The sequence below is a fragment of the Balaenoptera acutorostrata genome, chromosome 3 (assembly GCF_949987535.1).
Source record: "Balaenoptera acutorostrata chromosome 3, mBalAcu1.1, whole genome shotgun sequence".
Classification (NCBI taxonomy): domain Eukaryota; kingdom Metazoa; phylum Chordata; class Mammalia; order Artiodactyla; family Balaenopteridae; genus Balaenoptera; species Balaenoptera acutorostrata.
Genome location: NC_080066.1, coordinates 4,139,741 through 4,160,102, shown reverse-complemented (window position 1 = coordinate 4,160,102; position 20,362 = coordinate 4,139,741). Strand labels below are relative to the sequence as shown.

General features: G+C 41.7%; 1 protein-coding gene across 6 annotated transcripts in view; it reads left to right on the top strand.

Moving 5' to 3' along the window:
- Nucleotides 1–19,725, top strand: part of CACNB2 (calcium voltage-gated channel auxiliary subunit beta 2) — a 400,160-nt gene extending 380,435 nt beyond the window's left edge. For all 6 annotated transcript variants that reach the window (XM_057542160.1, XM_057542158.1, XM_057542159.1 and 3 more), the window contains 4 exons: nt 14,259–14,410; nt 15,840–15,935; nt 17,023–17,208; nt 18,572–19,725. In XM_057542160.1, coding sequence (XP_057398143.1) covers nt 14,259–14,410; nt 15,840–15,935; nt 17,023–17,208; nt 18,572–19,042 — 905 coding nt within the window. In that variant the 3' untranslated portion in view covers nt 19,043–19,725. The remainder of the gene's footprint in view (nt 1–14,258; nt 14,411–15,839; nt 15,936–17,022; nt 17,209–18,571) is intronic.
- Nucleotides 19,726–20,362: the final 637 nt, after the last annotated feature.

The window sequence follows — 20,362 nt, the reverse complement described above, 5'->3', positions numbered from 1 at the left end:
CTACCAAACATTTAAAAAAGAAATAATTCCATTTCTACACAACATCTTTCAAAAAAGGGGAGAAAAACACTTTGCAACTTATTTTATGAGGTCACTATTACCCTTATACCAAAATTGAACAAAGATGGTACAAAAAGAAAAAAGAAAAAATATATACTTTGCGCTAGTGAGGGTGAGGGTGCAGAACAGCTGGAACTCTCACACATTGCTGGTGGGAATGCAAAATGGTACAGCCGCTCTGGAAAATCTGTCAGCGTCTTAAAACGTTAAACATACACCCACCTTATGATCCACTCACCCCACTAATAAGTATTTACCCAAGAGGAAAACAAAAGTATATTGGACATAAAGATGTGAACACATATGTTCATAGCAGCTTTATTGGCAGTAATCAAAAACTGGAAACAACCCAAATGTCCACGAACAGGTGGATGGATAAACAAATCGTGGTATATCCAGACAATGGAAAATCACTGTGCTATTGGCATACACACTGATGAATCTCATAAGAATCATGTGAAAGAAGTCAAACTAAAAAGAGTATCTACTGTGTGATTCCATGTATGTAAAACTCTGAGAAAAGCAAACTAATCTAGAGCCACAGAAAGCAGATCTGGGACTGCCTGGGCTTGGAGAGGCATGCCAGAAAAGGGTAGGAAGGAGATTACAAAGCAGTGCAGGGAAATTTGGGAGAGTGATAGATATCTCACTACTTTCGTTGTGTTGTTGGTTTTGTGGGTGTATACAAATGTCAAATTTTACATAACTGTACATTTTAAATATGTCCAGTTTAATGTTTCATAAAGCTGTTTCTAAAAATATACCTTCCATATGATCCAGAAATCATACTCCTAGCTGTTTACCCCAGAGAAATCACATAAATTCTTACACACAAATGATTATAGAAGCTCTATTCATAATAGCTGAAGCCTGGAAACAACCCATATGTCTTTCAGTGGGTGAATATATGAACTGTGGTATATCTATGCAATAAAATACTACTACCTAGCAATAACACAGAACAACTATTGCATCACGCAACAGCTTGGGTGAATTTCAAAGGTCTTATGCTGAGTTAAGGATGCCAGTCTGGAAAGGTCAAATACTGTATGGTTCCGTGTATATGACATCCTAGAAAAGCCAAAACTCTAGTGACAAACAGCTGTGGTTACCTGGGGGAGGGTGTGAGCACAAAGGGATAGCAGTTTGGGAAGCGATGGAGTTGGAGGTTACACAAATGGGTACTCGCCTGAAAATCCATATAGCTGGACACCCCTCAAAAAGTCAATTTCACTGCACATTAATTCAATTTTTTTTTTTGGGGGGGGGGGGGGTGTCGCCCTGTGCAGCTTGTGGGATCTTAGTTCCCCCACCAGGGACTGAACCCGGGCCCTTGGCAGTGAGAACGCAGACACCTAACCACTGGACCACCAGGGAGTTCCCCACTGCACATGAATTTTAAAATTAACATAAAAACACACTTGAAGCTGCTTCTATAGAATTGTGAGAAATAAGCATTGTAAGAAAAGCAGTTGGAGAAGAAAATTCGCTTTTCCCTATCCCCCGCCAGCTTCTCAGTGTTTTGGTGCTATCAACTGGGGTTTTTCCTAAATTATGGATCTTTTTTTTCAATAATCAATTTAATTCCATTTAAAAATTTAAATGCCATAAAATACCCTGCCCTGACCCACAGAGTCCCTTCAGTGACCTCGACCTCTCTCTCTGTCCCCACCACCTGGCTGAACACAGCCCCCCAAAATCTAAGTTTTCCAAACTTAGTGTCCCCATTTCAGTCACTATTATTCACTCTCCAGCTGGCTCCAAATTTGTTTATAAAGAAGTTACCAGTAACCTCCCTGTCACTAGTCCAGTGGACATGTTGCAGTCTGTTTTACGTGACGTTGCAGTGACATTTGGAGGACAATTGTCCCCCTCTCCTTGAAGCACCCCTTCTCTTGGATTCCTCAACAGCACTGATTCTGGCCCTCCTGCCTTTCGTTTTTTTGCAGGCTTATGCTATGTGGCTTTTGAATGTGAGTTCTTTTTTTTTTTTAATTTTATTGACGTGGAGTTGATTTACAATGTTGTGTTAATTTTGCTGTTCAGAAAGTGACTCAGTTATACATATATATACATTTTTCATATTCTTTTCCATTATGGTTTATCACAGGATATTGAATATAGTTCTCTGTGCTATAGAGTAGGACCTTGTTGTTGATCCATCCTCTATATACTAGTTAGTTGGCAGCTGCTCATCCCAAACTCCCATTCCTTCCCTCCCTCACCCCCCTCCCACTCAGTAACCACAAGTCTGTTCTCTATGGCTGTGAGTCTGTTTGTTTCGTAGATAAGTTCATTTGTGTCGTATGTTAGATTCCCCATAGAAGTGATATCACATGGTCTCTGTCTTTCTCTTTCGGACTTACTTCACTCACTGTGATAATCCCTAGGTCCATCCATGTTGCCGCAGATGGCGTTATTTCATTCTTTTTAATGGCTGAGCAATATGTATATATACATGTAGACCACATCTTCTTTAGACTGTGAGGAGTTCTTAACTGTTCCTCTTGGGTCCTCTCTCTGGTCCCTCTCTCTCAGCACAACTATTCATACCACTGGCTCCAGTTACTTCCTATATGCAGAGAGCTCACAGTTTGTATCCCAAGCTGGACAGTGGCTTTCCACTCCAGTTATACATCCTACTTGACGGTGTTGCCTTGTATATTCCTGAAACTTAGCACATGCTAAAGAGAATTTATCATCTTTCCCGTGTTCTGATAATTTCCCAGGGTTTCTTATCTGAGTCACAAGTCGGGATGCTCATCTCCGTTTTGAGAACCAGGAGACTCTGTAGCCCTCTTGATACGTGAGCTCCCACACTTCCTTCCCCAGCACATCCCCAGGTCTTGTCAGTTTCGCCTCCTGAATTTCTGTCCCATCTGTCTCATCACGTGCAGTGTTTACACCACTGCTCCAGTCCAAGGGCCCCGAGGCACCGTAAGTGCTTCACACCTATTTTGACCTGCATCCCTTAGTTCTTCATGCCACAGCCGAAAAAATCTTTTCAAAGAGCAGATCTGTTCCGGACACATCCCTGCTTCAAACTGTAAATGTCTCTGCACTGTTCTTGGACGACAGCAGAACTCCTCGACCTGGACCTGGCCCTGGACTCCAAGTGTCCACAGCTCTTAGCCTCACCTCACACTGCTCTGCCTCGCTCCTGCCACTTCACCCACGCCGTCTGCACTCGCCTTCCACGGCTGCAGTAACAAAATCATACAGACCAGGAGGCGGAAACAAACTTATTTCTCACATTTCTAGAGGCTGGAAGTTCAAGATCAAGGGGTCAGCAGGTCTGTTTCTCCTGAGGCCTCTCTCCTTGGCTTGCCGACAGCCGCCTTCTTGCTGTGTCTTCACATGACCTCTCCTGTGTCTGCACCTCCTTGGTGTCTGTCTGTCTCTCTCTCTCTCGTCTTAGGAGGACACCAGTCATACTGATGTAGCCCACCCCATCCTACTGGCCTCATTTTAGCTTAATCACCTCTTTGAAGGCCCTGTGGCCAAATACAGTCACATGTATGGGAGCCCACCTGTAGGACCACATTTAACTTTACCTCTTGAAAGGCTCTATCACCAAATAGGGTTCCATTCTGAGGTACTGGGGGTTGGGACTTCAACATAGGAAATTTGCGGGGCGGGGTGGGATACAGTTCAATCCATAACATTGCCTTTCACTCAGTCCTTTGTCTGCCGCGGAGCCTTTGCACCTGCTGTTCCCTCCTCTCCTGACTCCCCCTTTGAATCACGGGAAGGGCCACCATGGTACCCTCACTGCGTGAGTGCATTATTGATGCCTGTCTCCCCCACTCGATGATAAGCCCTGTGAGCTCAGAGATTGGATCTCTTTTGGCTCAGTACTGCTTCCCCGGTACATCCCACACTGACTGGCACGAAGTAGGTGCTTAGTAAAAAAATATGTGATAAGTGAGTAGTCACACCTTGACACTGCCTCTCTCCCCGAACGCACGACACCTTGATTTTCTGTCCTCTGTGTTTATGCAAACTTGGAAAATGGCTTTGCATTCAGTGTTTGTTGTACATCACAAATCTGTATTTTCTCCAGGGAAAACAAGTTATTCTCTATTGTGGTATTCTTTTAAGCTGCAGTTTTGCTGACATTAAGGATATATTAAAGTTGGGGGGGAAGAGAATTATTGCTGCTATATTGCCCCATAAGAGGATAAACTGTCTGTATTAAAGTACCAACACTCCAATCTTTGCTTTTATTGAAGTCAGTTTTTCTTACTCTTTAAACCAGTTTCTATGTAGCATATTTTCCTCAGTCTGCACAATAAGTTCTCTGCAATGTTGCTTTATTTTTAAAGAGTATTAGCATTTCAAAGATCTAAGTCAAATTAAAGCAGTGCTTATGTTCCAGTGTTTGTGAACTGCTGGAAAGTGTATGCTGGAGGAAAGGTAAACCAGACACTGAGTTTGGGGGTGGAAACAACTGCTAAGAACTTCTTCTTTCAAGCATTACTTATTATCCTGGAAGTTCTTTCAACCCAAGGGCAGGTAGGGGCAAACTGGGGGAGTTTATTTTTTATTTTAATATTTACTTGTTTTGGCTGCCCCAGGTCTTAGTTGCAGCACACAGGATCTTAGTTGCAGCATGTGGACTTCTTAGTTGCGGCATGCGAGCTCTGAGTTGTGGCACGTGACCTCTGAGTTTCGGCACGCGGGATCTAGTTCCCCGACCAGGGATGGAACCCGGGCCCCCTGCGTTGGGAGCACAGAGTCTTACTGGACCACCAGGGAAGTCCCGGGGAGTTTACTTCAAAAGCATCATTTTCTTGTATACATTTAGTAAAAAATTAAATTTGAGAAAATTTACCTCAAATTTAATAGACGAGATCAATTACAGCAATTATTTCTTTTATGAAAGGATGAAAGATCCTGTATATTGAAGATATAATTTGATAGGATGAAAGATCCTGTATATTGAAGATACAATTTGATAGGTAAAAATTTGCTTTATACATGAGATTTTAGAAAACTTTCACTGCATAAACAAAAGTATAGTATGTTGCATTTGGAGTTGATTATGCTAATGTACCACTGTGTGACATGAAGAAAAAAAAACCTGAAAATTTTGTAGCTTTAAGTACATACTCAGGTTTTTGGAGTGGTACAGGACTTCTTTGCCTGTATGGATGGCTTTATATGGGCTCATAAAACTTCTCACCTTTTTTCTCAGTTGTAATATTGGTCAAGCATCGTAACTTAAAATATCTACATTAGCTATGCACATAAATTACATTATAGTCTTAGAAGCAAAAATATTATTTAAATTAAAATAGTAAAGGGCCTGGTAATACATTTATTTGCCAATTCCAAATCCAAACTTTTAAAACTAATAAACTCAGATACTTAATTATTGCTTTATAAAATAATTCACCTCAGAGTTTCTTTAATCTGCCCAACTTTATACTGTCTGCAAATTGTGGCTTGGTTTTACCCCAAGCAATTTTCCAGGGGACAAATCAATTTAGGAAACTATGCTACATCTTTGCACCCATTTGTACACAACTGTGCGGTTGTGGGATCTATTTGTGTCACACAATAGCAAAAACTATGTACCGAAAGTGGGAAAATATCAGCAAATAAGAGAGTAAAGGAAGTGAAGCTAGATTTAGCCATGCACATGGCAACAGTTGTAACTGACAGATAACACACAGGGAGCAGGGGAAGGCATTTACTTTGTATATTAGCAACTAGGTGGTCAGATAATAATGTTTACAACTTGGTAAATGTTGTTAGTCCAATTGAGGAGTCAGCTGAGATAATTTGTTAAAGACTGTCTCTTTCACCTTGTCCTGATGGAACTGTTCTGTCTCTAAATTGTGGTGATGGATACAGGAACCTACACGTGATAAAACTGCATAGAGCTCAGTACACACACACACACACACACACACACACACACACACACACTCACAGATGAGTACATAAAACTGGGGAAATCTGAATAAGATGGGTGGATTGTATTAATATCCTGGTTGTGATATCGCACTACAGTTTTGCAAGATGTTCCCATTGAGGAAAACTGGGTAAAGGGCACAGGGTTCTCTGTTATCTCTTACAACTGCTTGTGAACCTACAGTTATCTCAACAGAAGTGTCGACTAAAGAAAAGCTCATCACTTATGTTGGTAGCACCAGGGACTGTGGAATGGGGATGACACACCAGAGAGAGCACCCGTTATTTGCTTCTCAGGTGTGGTCTCCAAATCAACAGCATCAGCATCATGGGGGCATCAGTGAAGACTGAACATTCTCAGGCCCCATCCAAACCTATAAAATCAGGAACTCTGGAGGTGGGACCCTACAATCTCTGGTTTAACAAGCCTGCCTGGTGATTCTACCATATGCCAGAGTTTGAGAACTACCGATCTGGTTCAAGCCCATCACTGTTCAGTGAAGGATCTGAGAGCCACAGGAAGTGAAGGGATCTGTGTAGTGTGGGTAAGGCACCTACTAACGAATAAAGCTAAGGCTAGACCCTGGGTGTCCTGACTACCACTCCAGGATTTTGTCCATTGAGCAGTGTTGTGATGCTAATTACATCTCTGCCTTCTCTGAGGAAGAGAAAAAAAATAATTTATGGAGAATGAAGGGCGGATGATAGACTCTAAAACTAGCCTTGCGAATCGATGTGAAATTTACAGGACTATTGATGTTTTCAATCTCATTTCTTCCCTCCTCATGACCTATCCATTACCAGCGTAGCTAATATCTGTCTTAATAAATTAGCACTTTTTATTCCACAAGATTGCTCCAATGGCCCAGCTATAGCAATATTTCTACCCAAAGGGAGTTCTTCATCTAAATATATTTTGGCAGTCAAATTCATTATTCATGTTTTTGAAGATTTATTTAATGAATTTTTTTCTACAACAGCAGCTTCTTTCTACCTAATACATAGTCAATTAAAAAGGCAAAAAAATGTTACATTATATATATATTGAATGATTATATTTTTTCTTTGCCTTTTTTTTTTTTTTTTTTAAGGATTTTCTTATTTATTTATTTATTTATTTATTTATTTATTTTTGGCTGTGTTGGGTCTTCGGTTCGTGCGAGGGCTTTCTCCAGTTGCGGCAAGCGGGGGCCACTCTTCATCGCGGTGCGGGGACCGCTCTTCATCGCGGTGCGCGGGCCTTTCTCCATCGCGGCCCCTCCCGTCACGGGGCACAGGCTCCAGACGCGCAGGCTCAGCAATTGTGGCTCACGGGCCCAGCTGCTCCGCGGCATGTGGGATCCTCCCAGACCAGGGCTCGAACCCGTGTCCCCCGCATTAGCAGGCAGATTCCCAACCACTGCGCCACCAGGGAAGCCCTTCTTTGCCTTTTTAACACATTCTTTCAACACAGTTTTTGAGTGCCAAGCATGTACCAAGCACTGTACTGAGGGAAGGAATGGAAGTAATTATGTACTGTTGCCAGTTTTCTATCAGTTCACTGCCTGTTGGAAAAGTTTTCAATCATATCATCAAAATACAATGCAATAAATGTTAACAGAGGTAGGCACAAAGCAATACTTGACATTTATTAAGTATTTACTCTGGGCCAGGCACCACAATAAATGCTTTGCACGTTGGTTCACTTAGTCCTCATTTCCATTTTCCAAAAAAGAACACTTAGGGGGCTCCAAGAAATGAAGCCTGTCACCCAAGGATCACACACTCTATGAAGTGAGGAAGCCACTTTGGTGCCTGGGACTGGGTGCCCAGAGGCAGACCTCCCTGGGCCTGGGGAAAGGAAAAGAGGCTTAGAGGGGGCTTTACAGATTTCGTTTTTTAGGATAAGTAAGGAACTTGTCAAAAGTAGAATTCTGTGCTTAGTGATTATGAAATGGCGTTGGAATTACCATTACATCACTGATACCAGAGCCATCGCAAGTCTTATTAATTCTCGACTGACCGCTTGGATGTCGTCCAATGCTAGCTACAAAGTGTAACAACTGCCTGTTTTTACAGTATTGTTCAATTATAGAAATGTCTTTCCAAACGAACGCACTTCCCTTCTTTCTCATCTTCCAGAAAACATGATTGTTTCTGAGCTGAGTTTTTTTTTTTTAGTTGAAGTACAGTTGATTTAACAATGCTGTGTTAATTTCTGCTGTACAGCAAAGTGATTCAGTTATACATATATGTACATTTTTTTATATCTTTTCCATTATGGTTTATCACAGGATATTGAATACGGTTCCCTGTGCTATACAGGAGGACCTTGTTGTTTATCCATCCCATATATACTAGTTTGCCTCTGCTCATCCCAAATTCCCAGTCCTTCTCTCCCCCACCACCCTCCCCCTTGGCAACCGCAAGTCTGTTCTGTGAGTCCATTTGCTTCCTCGAAAACTTCATTTGTGTCATATTTTAGATTCCACATGTAAGTGATATCATATGATATCTTTCTCTTTCTGACTCACTTCACTTAGTATGATCATCTCTAGGTCTATCCATGTTACTGCAAATGGCATTATTTCATTCTTTTTTATGGCTGAGTAGTATTCCATTGTATATATGTACCGCATCCTCTTTAGCCATTCATCTGTTGATGGGCATTTAGGTTGTTTCCATGTCTTGGCTATTGTGAATAGTGCTATGTACATAGAGGCGCATGTCTCTTTTTGAATTATAGTTTTGTCTGTGTATATGCCCAGGAGTTGGACTGCAGATCATATGGCAACTCTATTTTTAGCTTTTTTTTTTTAAAGCTATTTTTACTTATTTATTTATTTTATTTATGGCTGTGTTGGGTCTTCGTTTCTGTGTGAGGGCTTTCTCTAGTTGCGGCAAGCGGGGGCCACTCTTCATCGCGGTGCGCGGGCCTCTCACTATCGCGGCCTCTCTTCTTGCGGAGCACAGGCTCCAGACGCACAGGCTCAGCAATTGTGGCTCACGGGCCCAGTTGCTCCGCGGCATGTGGGATCCTCCCAGACCAGGGCTCGAACCCGTGTCCCCTGCATTGGCAGGCAGATTCTCAACCACTGCGCCACCAGGGAAGCCCTATTTTTAGCTTTTTGAGGAACCTCCACACTGTTTTCCATAGTATCAGCACCAGTTTTAATTCAATGGCTGTTAAGTGATTGCAATTTGGACAGGTGAATAAGGCTTTTCAGTTTCAGAAATGAACATCAGCTGTCTTTGACATTTCTTTTTTGAAATAAATTCTAAGCATGATGTACTCTGTCAAAGAAAAACCACTAGTATGGATACATTTCTTTTTCAAGCATCATTTTTACTTGGAAGTTAAAAGTATTTTCTTCATAATTCATTGGTCATTTTTTTTAAGGTTTACTTACTAATATGTTGCACTGGGATTCTGAAAAAAATCTTTAAATTTTAAAATGAATATCTCATTTCCCCCCTTAATTTAAAAAGTGTTAAGATATTTGTGTATGTAAGAATACTAGAAGATATAAATATATGCATATATATACACATATATACATGATACATATATTAAGAAATTGACATATATTAATAGAAGTAATTTTTGGATACATAATAAGATAATGGATTATTTTCTTTTATGTTTATCTGTTACTCAGATTTTATGCAATGAACAAGTATTACATTTATAATCTTTTTTTTTCATAGTATTCAAACCTTTAAGAAAAATGAAGTTTTTTTAAGGTGTGGGACTCTGTGTGATTAACTGTTACTTAACTGAGTACATGGATGAAAATCTTTGTGATCAAATTTCTTTTCATTGAGACATTCCTGAAATATACCATTAGACTGTTTCAGGTATACAACATGACTTGACCCATGTATATATTGTGTTATGATCACAGAAAGTCTAGTTACAAATTTATGTACAAACAGTTACGAGTTTTTTTCTTGTGAGGAGAACTCCCAAGATCCACTCTCTTAGAAATTTTCAAATACACAGTATTAGTAACTATAGTCACCACGCTGTGCGTCACATCCGTGGGACTTATTTGTACTTTTGACCACCCTCACCCACCCCCCACTTCCCACCTCTGGCTACCCCCAATCTGTTCTTTTTACCTATGTTTTTTTTTTTTCCCTCCAATTCCACATTTCAGTCAAGATTCTATCACTGGATCACATGGTAGCTCTATTTTTAATTTTTGGAGGAACCTCCATATCATTTTCCATAGTGACAGCACCAGTTCACATTCCCACCAACAGTGCAGGAGGGTTCCCTTTTCTCCACATTATCACCACAGCACTTGTTATTATCTTTTTGATGATAGCCATCCTAACAGGTGTGAGGTGATATCTCATTGGGGTTTTGATTTGCATTTCCCTGATGGTTAGGGATGTTGAGCGCCTTTTCATATACCTGTCGGCCATCTGTATGTCGTCTTTGGAAAAATGTCTATTCAGGTCTTCTTCCCATTTGTTAATTGGACTGTTTGGTTTTTGCTATTAAGCTGTAAGAGTTCTTTATATAGTTTGGAAATTAACTCATCCTATACAAGCATACCTCATTTTTTTGTGCTTTTCACTTTATTGCACTTTGCAGATATTGTGTTTTTCACAAATTGAAGGTTTGTGGCAACCCTGCCTTGAGCAAGTCTATTGGCACCATTTTTCTAACATTGCTCGCTTCGTGTCTTTGTGTTACATTCTGGTTATTCTCACAATATTTCAAACTTTTTCATTATATTTGCTATGGTGATCTGTGATCTTCATTACTACTATGACTCTCTGAAGGGTCAGATGATGGTTAGCATTTTTTAGCAATCACGTATTTTTTAATTATGTACATTGATTTTATAACACATAATGCTTTTGCACACTTAATAAACTACAGTTTAGTGTAAACATAACTTTTATATGCACTGGGAAACCAAAAAGTTCATGTGACTTGCTTTATTGTGGTAGTCTGGAACCAAACCTGCAATATCTCTGATGTATGCCTGTATATATGATTTGCAAATATTTTCTCCCATTTGGCAGGTTGCCTTTTCATTTTGTTGATGGTTTCCTTTGGTGTGCAGAAGCTTTTTAGTTTGATGTAGTCTCACTTGTTTACTTTGGGTTTTCTCGTGTTTGCTTTTGGTGTCAAATCCAAAAAAGCATTGCCAAGACAAATGTCAAGGAGCTTACCACCTTTCTTTTTTTCTAGGAGTTTTATGGTTTCGGGATATACATTTAAGCCTTTAATCCATTTTGAGCTGATTTTCGTGTATGGTGTAAGATAGTGGTCCAGTTTCACTCTTACACACATGGCTGTCGTTTTCACCCAGCACAATTATTGAAGAGACTGTCCTTTTCCCCACTGTATGTTCTTGGCTCCTTTGTCATAAATTAATTGACCATATATGCTTGGGTTTACTTCTGGGCTCTTATAGTCTGTTCCACTGATCTATGGATCTGTTTTTAACGCCAGTACCATACTATTTTATTATAGTTTTGTGATACAGTTTGAAGTCAGGAAGCATGATTCCTCCAGCTTTGTTCTTTCTCAAGATTGCTTTGGCTGTTTGGGGTCTTTTGTGATTCCATACAAATTTTCGGATTGTTCTGTATCTGTGAAAAATGCCATTAGATTTTTGATAGGGATTGCAATAAATCTGTAGATCACCTGGGTAGTATGGACATTTTGACAATATTAATTCTTCCAATCCACGAGCATGGAATATCTATTTATTTGTGTCTTCAGTTCCTTTCATCAGTGTCTTACAGTTTTCAGAGTACAGGTCTTTCACCTCCTTGGTTTTATTTATTCCTAGGTATTCTTTTTGATGCAATTGTAAATGGGATTGTTTTCTTACTTCCTCTTTCTGATAGTTCATTATTAGTGTACAGAAACGCAACAGATTTTTGTAAGCTAATTTTGTATCCTGCAACTTTACTGAATTCGCTTATTAGTTCTAACGGTCTTTTGGTGGAGTCTTTAAGAGTTTTCTGTATATACTATCATGTCATCTACAAACAGTGAGAGTTTTACTTCCTTTCCAATATATATGTCTTTTATTTGTTTCTTGCCAAACTGCTCTGGCTAGGACTTTCAATACTATGTTGAAAGAAGTGGTGAGAGTGGGCATCCCTGTGTCGTTCCTGATCTTAGAGGAAAAGCTTTCAGCATTTCCACTGAGTGTGGTGTTGGCTGTGGACTAATCAAATTTCTTAATGCTTACAATAAATACTAACTTAGATCGGAACTTGACTGTTGGGGATCAGTGGCTGTGAAAACATTTATAGGGCACAAAGAAGCAAGGTTATATTGGAATAAAATTTTAAAGAGCACGAGAAAAGAGAGCAAATAAGAGTGTCAGTAATGTTTTAGAACTCTATTGTGAAAGAAATGATCAAAAGGCCACTTTTATTTCTAAAACTGTTGTTTAAGGGAATTCCAATATATATGAAGTAAAGAATGTTCTAGGAAACCTCAGGTACTCATCACCTAGTTTCAACTATCATCTATTCATGGCCAGTCTGGTTTCATTTCCAGTCTTCCTCCTGCCTTCCTCTCCTGTCTCTGAATTATTTTGAAGCTAATCCCAGACATCATATGATGTTATCTGTAAATGTTTCAGTATGTATTTCTAAACACTGAAGACCCTTTTTATTTAAACCATAATTCCATTATCGATAGACCTTAACAGTACATCCCTAATATCATCAGGTTGCCACTCAGCCATGTATCATTTCCCAACTGTCATGTATTATACATATACACACATACATTTTATATATATAAGCATTCTATATATAAACATTTTATTCACTTATATGCATTATATTCACTTTATGCATGATAAATATATAAATTACTATTTGTTTGAATCAGGATCCAAATAAAGTCCATACATTGCAAATGTTTCGTAGGTCCTTAAATCTCTTAATCTAGTTTTCCATATATCTTTTTTATTTCCTTGTAGTTTTTTGAAGAAACTGGGTCACTTATTCTGCAGCGTTTTCAGAGAGTGAATTTTGCTAACTGCATTACACTGGCGTAGTTTATATATAATTGTCTGTTCCCTGTATTTCTTATAAACTGATAGCTCCAGAAGCTTAACGGGTTTTTTTTTTTTTCTTTTAGCAAAACTATGTCATGGGTGGTAATGTGACCAAATATTATTTTAAAGCCAGTATCTCAAGTGGTTTGGGCCCTGATTTTAAAGACAGCCAGGTTGAATGAAGGACTCTAGTTATAACATATTGTGAGGCAGACAATAGTGACTTGCCTTTTCTGGAATAATGTACTAGTTAAAATTATCTCCAGGCATCTTCTGCATGGATGCAAATGCGTAAGAGGAATGAAATGGTATTCTGTAGGTCTAGGAATCTCATGGAATTGGCCCTTCATGACTGCAGTGGGCACTGTAAAATACATATTATGCTTTATAGACCTATGATGTCTAGTAAAGTAGTTTCTGGCTATTTAACTCTTATTTAAATTAAATTTCAAAAATTTATTCATTCATTCACAAGTGCTACATTTCAGGTGCTCCACAGGCATATGAGGGTTGTGGCTACCATACTGGACAGCAGTGGTACAGAAATGGAGAAGATGATGAAATGCATGAAATTTCTTTGGCATTCACGTAGATTTTTGGATGTTTATATAGTTTGTATTTCTGTAATGCTGCCTCTAATATATAACCGCCCTTTTAAAGCATGAATGTTACAGGGCTGTTCTGTTGTTGGTGGGAAATATGAGAAACGTGTTTTTGGACAAGTTTGTTGTAGACACTCTTAAAATCTCTCCAGTTTTCTGTTGTAGTTCAGCTTGGTAATAAGCATCTCTAGACTCTATCAATCAATCACCTCCAGAAGGCATACCAATAGGTGGCATATAAACACAGATAAGCCCGTGCAGTGACAGGAAGGCTGGTGATGGGTGCTAGGCTAGAGTGGTCAGAAACAAACACAGGGAAGACCTCTCTTCAACTTTCTATTTCACAACACTTTAGTGAAATGACTTAATGGAGTGAAGTTTTATAGCACCAAAAACACGTCAGTACAGAGAGCCAGAAACATTGACTCTCACAAACATCGTGTTTGTTTGTTTGTTAGATGTCTGGTTGAGAGAGGAATTCCCTAAATGCTAGAGGTATTGTGAAGGAACGGCTCTCTCCAAAGGATACCTGTTACCAGCTCTCTTACCTGTAGACATCAACCTCACCTACCTGAGTACCATTTTACTTTGTCTCAATCTGGTCTAAAAATGCTGTACGTCAAGTAATCAAACTCTGCTTAACCGTTTACAGCGGAAGTTCAGAGTGAAATTGAAAGGATTTTTGAACTTGCAAGAACACTGCAACTGGTGGTCCTTGATGCAGATACTATTAATCATCCAGCACAACTTAGTAAAACCTCTCTGGCCCCTATTATAGTGTATGTCAAGATTTCTTCTCCTAAGGTAAGTAGGGTTGTTACCGTTTGCTCTGTAATGGAACTTTACTAAAATGTGTATTTATAGTCTGCTTTCCAATTATAAACTGGCTGTTCTTTTTCCATCACAAAGGGTCTGAAGAGAGATGTGGTAGCCGAGAATGTTAAGATTCATATAAGCGAGCATGATGATGAGTTTCATGGCTTAGGAGAGTGATTCCCGAAGTGTGGTCCATGGATTCCTGGTGGGGGAGGTTCTGAAACACTTTTAGAGGGTCCATGAGGTCAGAACCATTTCCATGATTATTATCTAAGCATTATCTAATACTCAGACATCCTCCCCCTTTTTCACTGGTTTGACCTTTGCACCAATGGTGCAGAAGCAGTGGTGGGTGATGTCTAAGCAGGAATCAAGACCACAGTAGCAGTAGCAGCTGTGGCATTCTCCCTCCCCATGCACTCCCAGGTTAAAAAAAACACACACACACAACCCAGTTTCACTTAAGAATGTCCTGATGAAGTAGTAAAAATGCTTAAATTTTGACTCTTCAGTACAAACCTTTTTAATATTCTATGTAACGAAATGGGAAGTACACTTCAAGTTCTTTAGCTACGTACTCGAAGTCTGTTATCTTGAGGGCAGGTACCAGTGTGATTCTTCAAGTCATAAACCAAAGTAGCCACTTTCATCCTGGAACACCATTTTTATTGGAAAGAACAACTGACATGTCCTTCAAATTTCAGGACAGATCAATGGAATTTAATGTAACAGAGTAAGAAAAGTTCATTGATTGATAGGGGTTTAGATTTCACATGAGAGCTAGTCTTTAAAAAGCTACTTGTTTACTGTAGTATCAAAGAAAGATATCCACAATTATCTGAAAAGGCTACTAAAATACTCCTTTTCTGAATTATGTATCTATAGGGGAGTGGATTTTCTTTGCCTGTTTCAAACAATATACTGTGGCAGATTAAATGTAGAAGCAGGGAACATCAGCTATCTTCTGTGAAGCCGGGCATTAGAGAAACCTGCAAATAATTTAGCTATTTTTATCAGAATGTGTGACATGTTAACATATAAGAGGTTTACTGGTCATTCTTAAATGAATTTTTCCGTTTTAATTTCTAATATGTAACTATTACAGTTCACATAAAAAGCTCTTGGGAGTTCTCCAAAGGTTTTAAACACATAAATCATGAGACAAAGTTTGAGAACTGCTAGCCTTGAAAAAAGACAAGACTCATAAAAATCTCCACGCTGGTGATTTTTGAAGCTTGCGACTGAGATTTATGTTAATGTGTTAACTTTGCTGATCATCTTGAAGATTCTGTTTTCTAGCTCAATCTATTTGTAATCCATTAGTGCTGTATGCAAAAGACCCCAGAGAAAGGAATGAATAATGAACCTTGTTTACCTGAGTGCAGATACCCCAGTTTAAGAATCTCGTCTTTTACAGGTTTTACAAAGGTTAATAAAATCTCGAGGGAAATCTCAAGCTAAACACCTCAATGTTCAGATGGTAGCAGCAGATAAGCTGGCTCAGTGCCCTCCGGTAAGTCTCTCTCTGCAGTATAATCCACTTGAAGGCTTCAGACCCACATTCTGTTAACAAAAACCAGACGGACAGGTAAACGCCTGTCCAGGGAGAGAACCCTGCCCATTAACAGTGGGTTTCCTCCCAAAGACGGGAACGGTCTACCTCTTACCACGAGCACTTGTCTAGGTCATGGTCGTGGCTTACGAACGGCTACCGTGTGTTCCGTGGTGATCTCGCTTTGTTAATCTAACACCTCAGTAGTATCTTAAATGAAACACAATCGTTGTTTAAAAACTTTGGTTTAAAAGATGGCTCTGTTTGGGGTTGGTTTCTTATTCACTTCTAATCAGGGAGCAAGTTGCTGGCTCTTCATCACCATCTAAGAAATTGATCCGAGACCATTTCTAAGCCACTCAGTAACCAGATTCTGACCCCTGAACACATTCCTACCTTGAATCCCTTGCTCTGCATACCGCGCTTTGGGACTGTATGCTTCTGGCTTTTGTTCTGGCTTTTTTAAAATGAAGGTATCTCAGAAGCCTTGTGAACTATGATCAGATCCACGTGTCATTACTGGGAGTACGTTAACATTTATAGGAACTCTGAACTGTCTTGCAGTCTGGACCACATCAAATCATTAGAGGCTTCGGCTTCCTCACGTCTTCACCTCACCTCAGTCATTTCCAAGGTTCAGCTTTTCATAGTCTCTGTCAAAGACAGGCTTCTTCCTGTACTGTGTGTTTGGCTTATAGTCTCATTTTCTTTTCTACGTCTCTCCCCTAGCATAGGATCAGTTCCTTTTTTCAGTATGGGCCACTTTTCTCTGGTGGCCCTAACAACTGTTATCACACCTGCTCACTTCCTGGTCATGCACACGGCGAAGCAGCCGTGTCCTCCACAGCGACCTGAGGCCAGACGCTTATGACCTGACCTTAGCGGAGGACGGCCCGCCGAGGCGAGGAGGAAGGAGGAGGAGCCCGTCGCCTCGGGCAGGGACGCGGCGCGCAGCTCTCGGGCGCCCTCCTGGCCCCGCGCGTGCGGGGAGGCGCCGGGTGGGCCCTGGCTGCTGTCAGCGTGCCGTCTGCACTGTCTGCCCCTGCAGGAGCTGTTCGATGTGATTCTGGATGAGAACCAGCTCGAGGACGCCTGTGAGCACCTTGCCGACTACCTGGAGGCCTACTGGAAGGCCACCCACCCTCCCAGCAGCAGCCTCCCCAACCCTCTCCTCAGCCGTACCTTGGCCACCTCGACCCTGCCCGTCAGCCCCGCTCTGGTCCCCAGCTCACAGGTGAGGGGCGCTCCCTTCTCCACTCGCGTCACTGGGGTCCTGGGCTCCGGGGCGGTGCTCGTTCTGGTCGGGCAGCCCTGTCCAGAATGAGGTGGAACACCGAGTCCCTTAAGTGTCTCCAGTGTGAGCCAGGCGCCTGTAAGAGGAGTGTAAACAGCATCCTGTGAAGTACCGTAAGTCCCCCATATACGAACGAGTTCCGTTCCGAGAATGCGTTCCTAAGTCCAGCAAAGTTAGCCTAGGCTACCCACTAACCCAATCGGCTACATAGTACTGTACCGTGACAGGTTTATCATACCTTGCACACAAATAATACAGAAAAAACAAACAAAAGATAAAACATTTTTAACCTTACAGTACAGTCCATTGAAAAGGACAGTAGTACCCGCTAGGTCACCACTGCTTTTACGCTCACTTCCGACCATCCTGGGCTTGAAATAAAGATACTGTACTACCGTACTCTATACGGTACAGTAAAGAACACAAAAGCACAACCACTTGTAGAGGATGCACGCACATGACAATGTACGCCAGACAAATGATCTAACTTACATGATTCTACATGCGAAGCTATGTTTGCATCTTTGAAAGTTCACAACCTGAAGGTCTGTATGTAGGGGACTTACTGTATATAAACTGTAAAATCCGCTCTCCCCATATTCTGGTAGGGCCAGGATAGAGGAACTTTCTATGTGGCCAGCAGCACAGACTGTGGACTCAGACTACCTGGGTTCAATTCCCTCTCCACCCCTTCCCAGGGGTTTAACCTTGGATAAAATCCTTACCTGCCCTTTGCCTCAGGAATACCAATGACCCTACCTCGTGGGGCTGTCATGTGACTTTTCTCATGAGATTGGCTTACAGGGTTGTTGTATTTAATCAGTCAATATACGCGACTGTCTCATAACACTGCCGGTCTCATATTAAGTGCCACTTAAGCATTTGACATTTTATCATTTTTTTCCCTTAAAGCCAACATCCTACGAACTTTTAATCTTCCCACCTGTATTCGAGCAGAGGTGGTTAAGTGTCCACCCATGTGTAGACAGATCTCAGGCACCTGTATCTATATTTGAACCACAAGAGAACATATAAAAGAATGCCCTCCCTCCTTCATTCATTCATTTAAAAAAATAAAGTTACTCTGTGTGCTGTTCTAGGCACTTACAGATTAACAGAAAGTCCAACACAATATAAATGCTACGGGATGTTATCGAACAAATTAAGCGACCAAGCTAGGTGAGATTTCATTTCAGCACGTTAGAGACTTTGAAAAGGGACTAGACTTCTATGGACTGGCCTTCGTGACAGCTCCCCAGACCCCGACCTTGGCTGAGACCTGTGTCTGCTCCTTCGCCTCCAGGGTTCTCAAGGGGATCCGAGGACCGATCGCGTGGCTGCCGCCCGTTCTGCCTCCCAAGCTGAAGAAGAACCCTGCACAGACCCTGTCAAGAAACCCCAGCACCACAGCCATCGCAGCGGGGCCAGCCGAGGCCTCTCCAGGCAGGAGACCTTGGATTCAGAAACGCAGGAGAGTCGCGACTCCGCATACGCGGAGCCCAAGGAAGATTATTCCCACGAACACGCGGACCACTGTGCCCCGCACCGAGATCACAGCCACCGAGAGGAACCCCACGGGGGCGGGGAGCGCAGACACAGAGAGTCCCGGCACCGCTCGCGGGACCCGGATCGAGAGCAGGACCACAACGAGGGCGACCAACAGTGGAGCCGCCACAAATCCAAGGATCGCTACTGTGACAGGGAGGGGGAAGGGGTGTCCAGGAGACGGCACGAGGCTGGGGACTGGAACAGGGAGGTTTACATCCGCCAGTGACTTTCGCCCTTTTGTGTCGTTGGTTTTTTAAGTAGGTCAAGTCTTGTATACCACCACCCTCCAACTCAATCTTGGGGGTCTACATTGCAATCATATGTGATCTGTCTTGTATATTTTGTACTGCTGTTGCTTGGATAGCAACAGCATGAAATAGAGAATATACTTTTTTTTTCCTTTTGTAAGTAAGTGCTATATAAATTCGCCTGGAAAGGCTGCAGTCCTCTGGTTGTCTACTGGACTTTGAAAACTGTCTAGGATCGCTGCCACTTGAACAATATCGTCTGTTGCTATCCAGGTGGCATCAGGATTATAAGAAGCATAGCTGATGTTTTCGAAAATGTGGTTGATGTATCCAGCGGGCCAGAATTAATCGGCCCACATAAAACGTGGAATTTCTTGATTCTCCCAATTTTTAAATATGTAGGCACCTGATTTGCATATTCATCCATGGACCACTGTTTCTTGCTTGTACCTCTCTGGCTGACTGACTAAATTTGGGGACAGATTGTCTTGCCTTACACAAAGGGGATCAAAGTCAGAATCTATTTTCTATGTACTAGTATTGTGTACTGTATAGACAGTTTGTAAATGTTATTTCTGCAAACACCTTCTTATGATAATTATATATAATATATATATATATATCAATCAATCAGTTTGATCACACTATTTTAGAGTCTTAATGCCAAGCCAGCAGATTTGCTTTCTGAATTACAGGGACTAGAAATGCCCACCTTCAGGAAATTTGTAATAACGTCGTCTAGACACCTGTTCCCGTTCTAGTAGAGAGTCTGTACATACTGTAAATACGTGTGACCGCCTGACTTGAAAAGGTTTGATTTCTGAATGTTTCACCATCCCTGTACGTTAATCATTGTGACCATAAATTCTGGGAAATATAACCAAACTCCAAGGGTTGCTCCGCTCCGTGCAGTTCACACTGACGCGTGTGACAGCCTCGTCCTGCATAGCCAGTGTCTCAGGTCACAGCACTGGGGTCTGGGAGCCGCGTGCGCACGAGCCAGTGACGGGCGTGCACGCTGACGACTGCGGCCGCCAGCCCGGGGCCGAGCCGTCAGGGCCCAGGAGGGCGCTCACCGCCAGAGGGGACGCCCTGGAGAGCTGCCCCCCGCTGGCTCCTGGAGAGGGACCGTACGGGCCACTCTGACTGAGTGTTTCACTGGAAATGTCCGACGACCTCTCGTCTGAGGGAGAAGCGTTTACACAGATGCTCCCGACTCCCCCATCTCCTCACCTCGCCCGCCGTGCCTGCTGTGTCCCCCCGCTGCCCGCTCCGACACTTTCACTGTCCGTCACAAC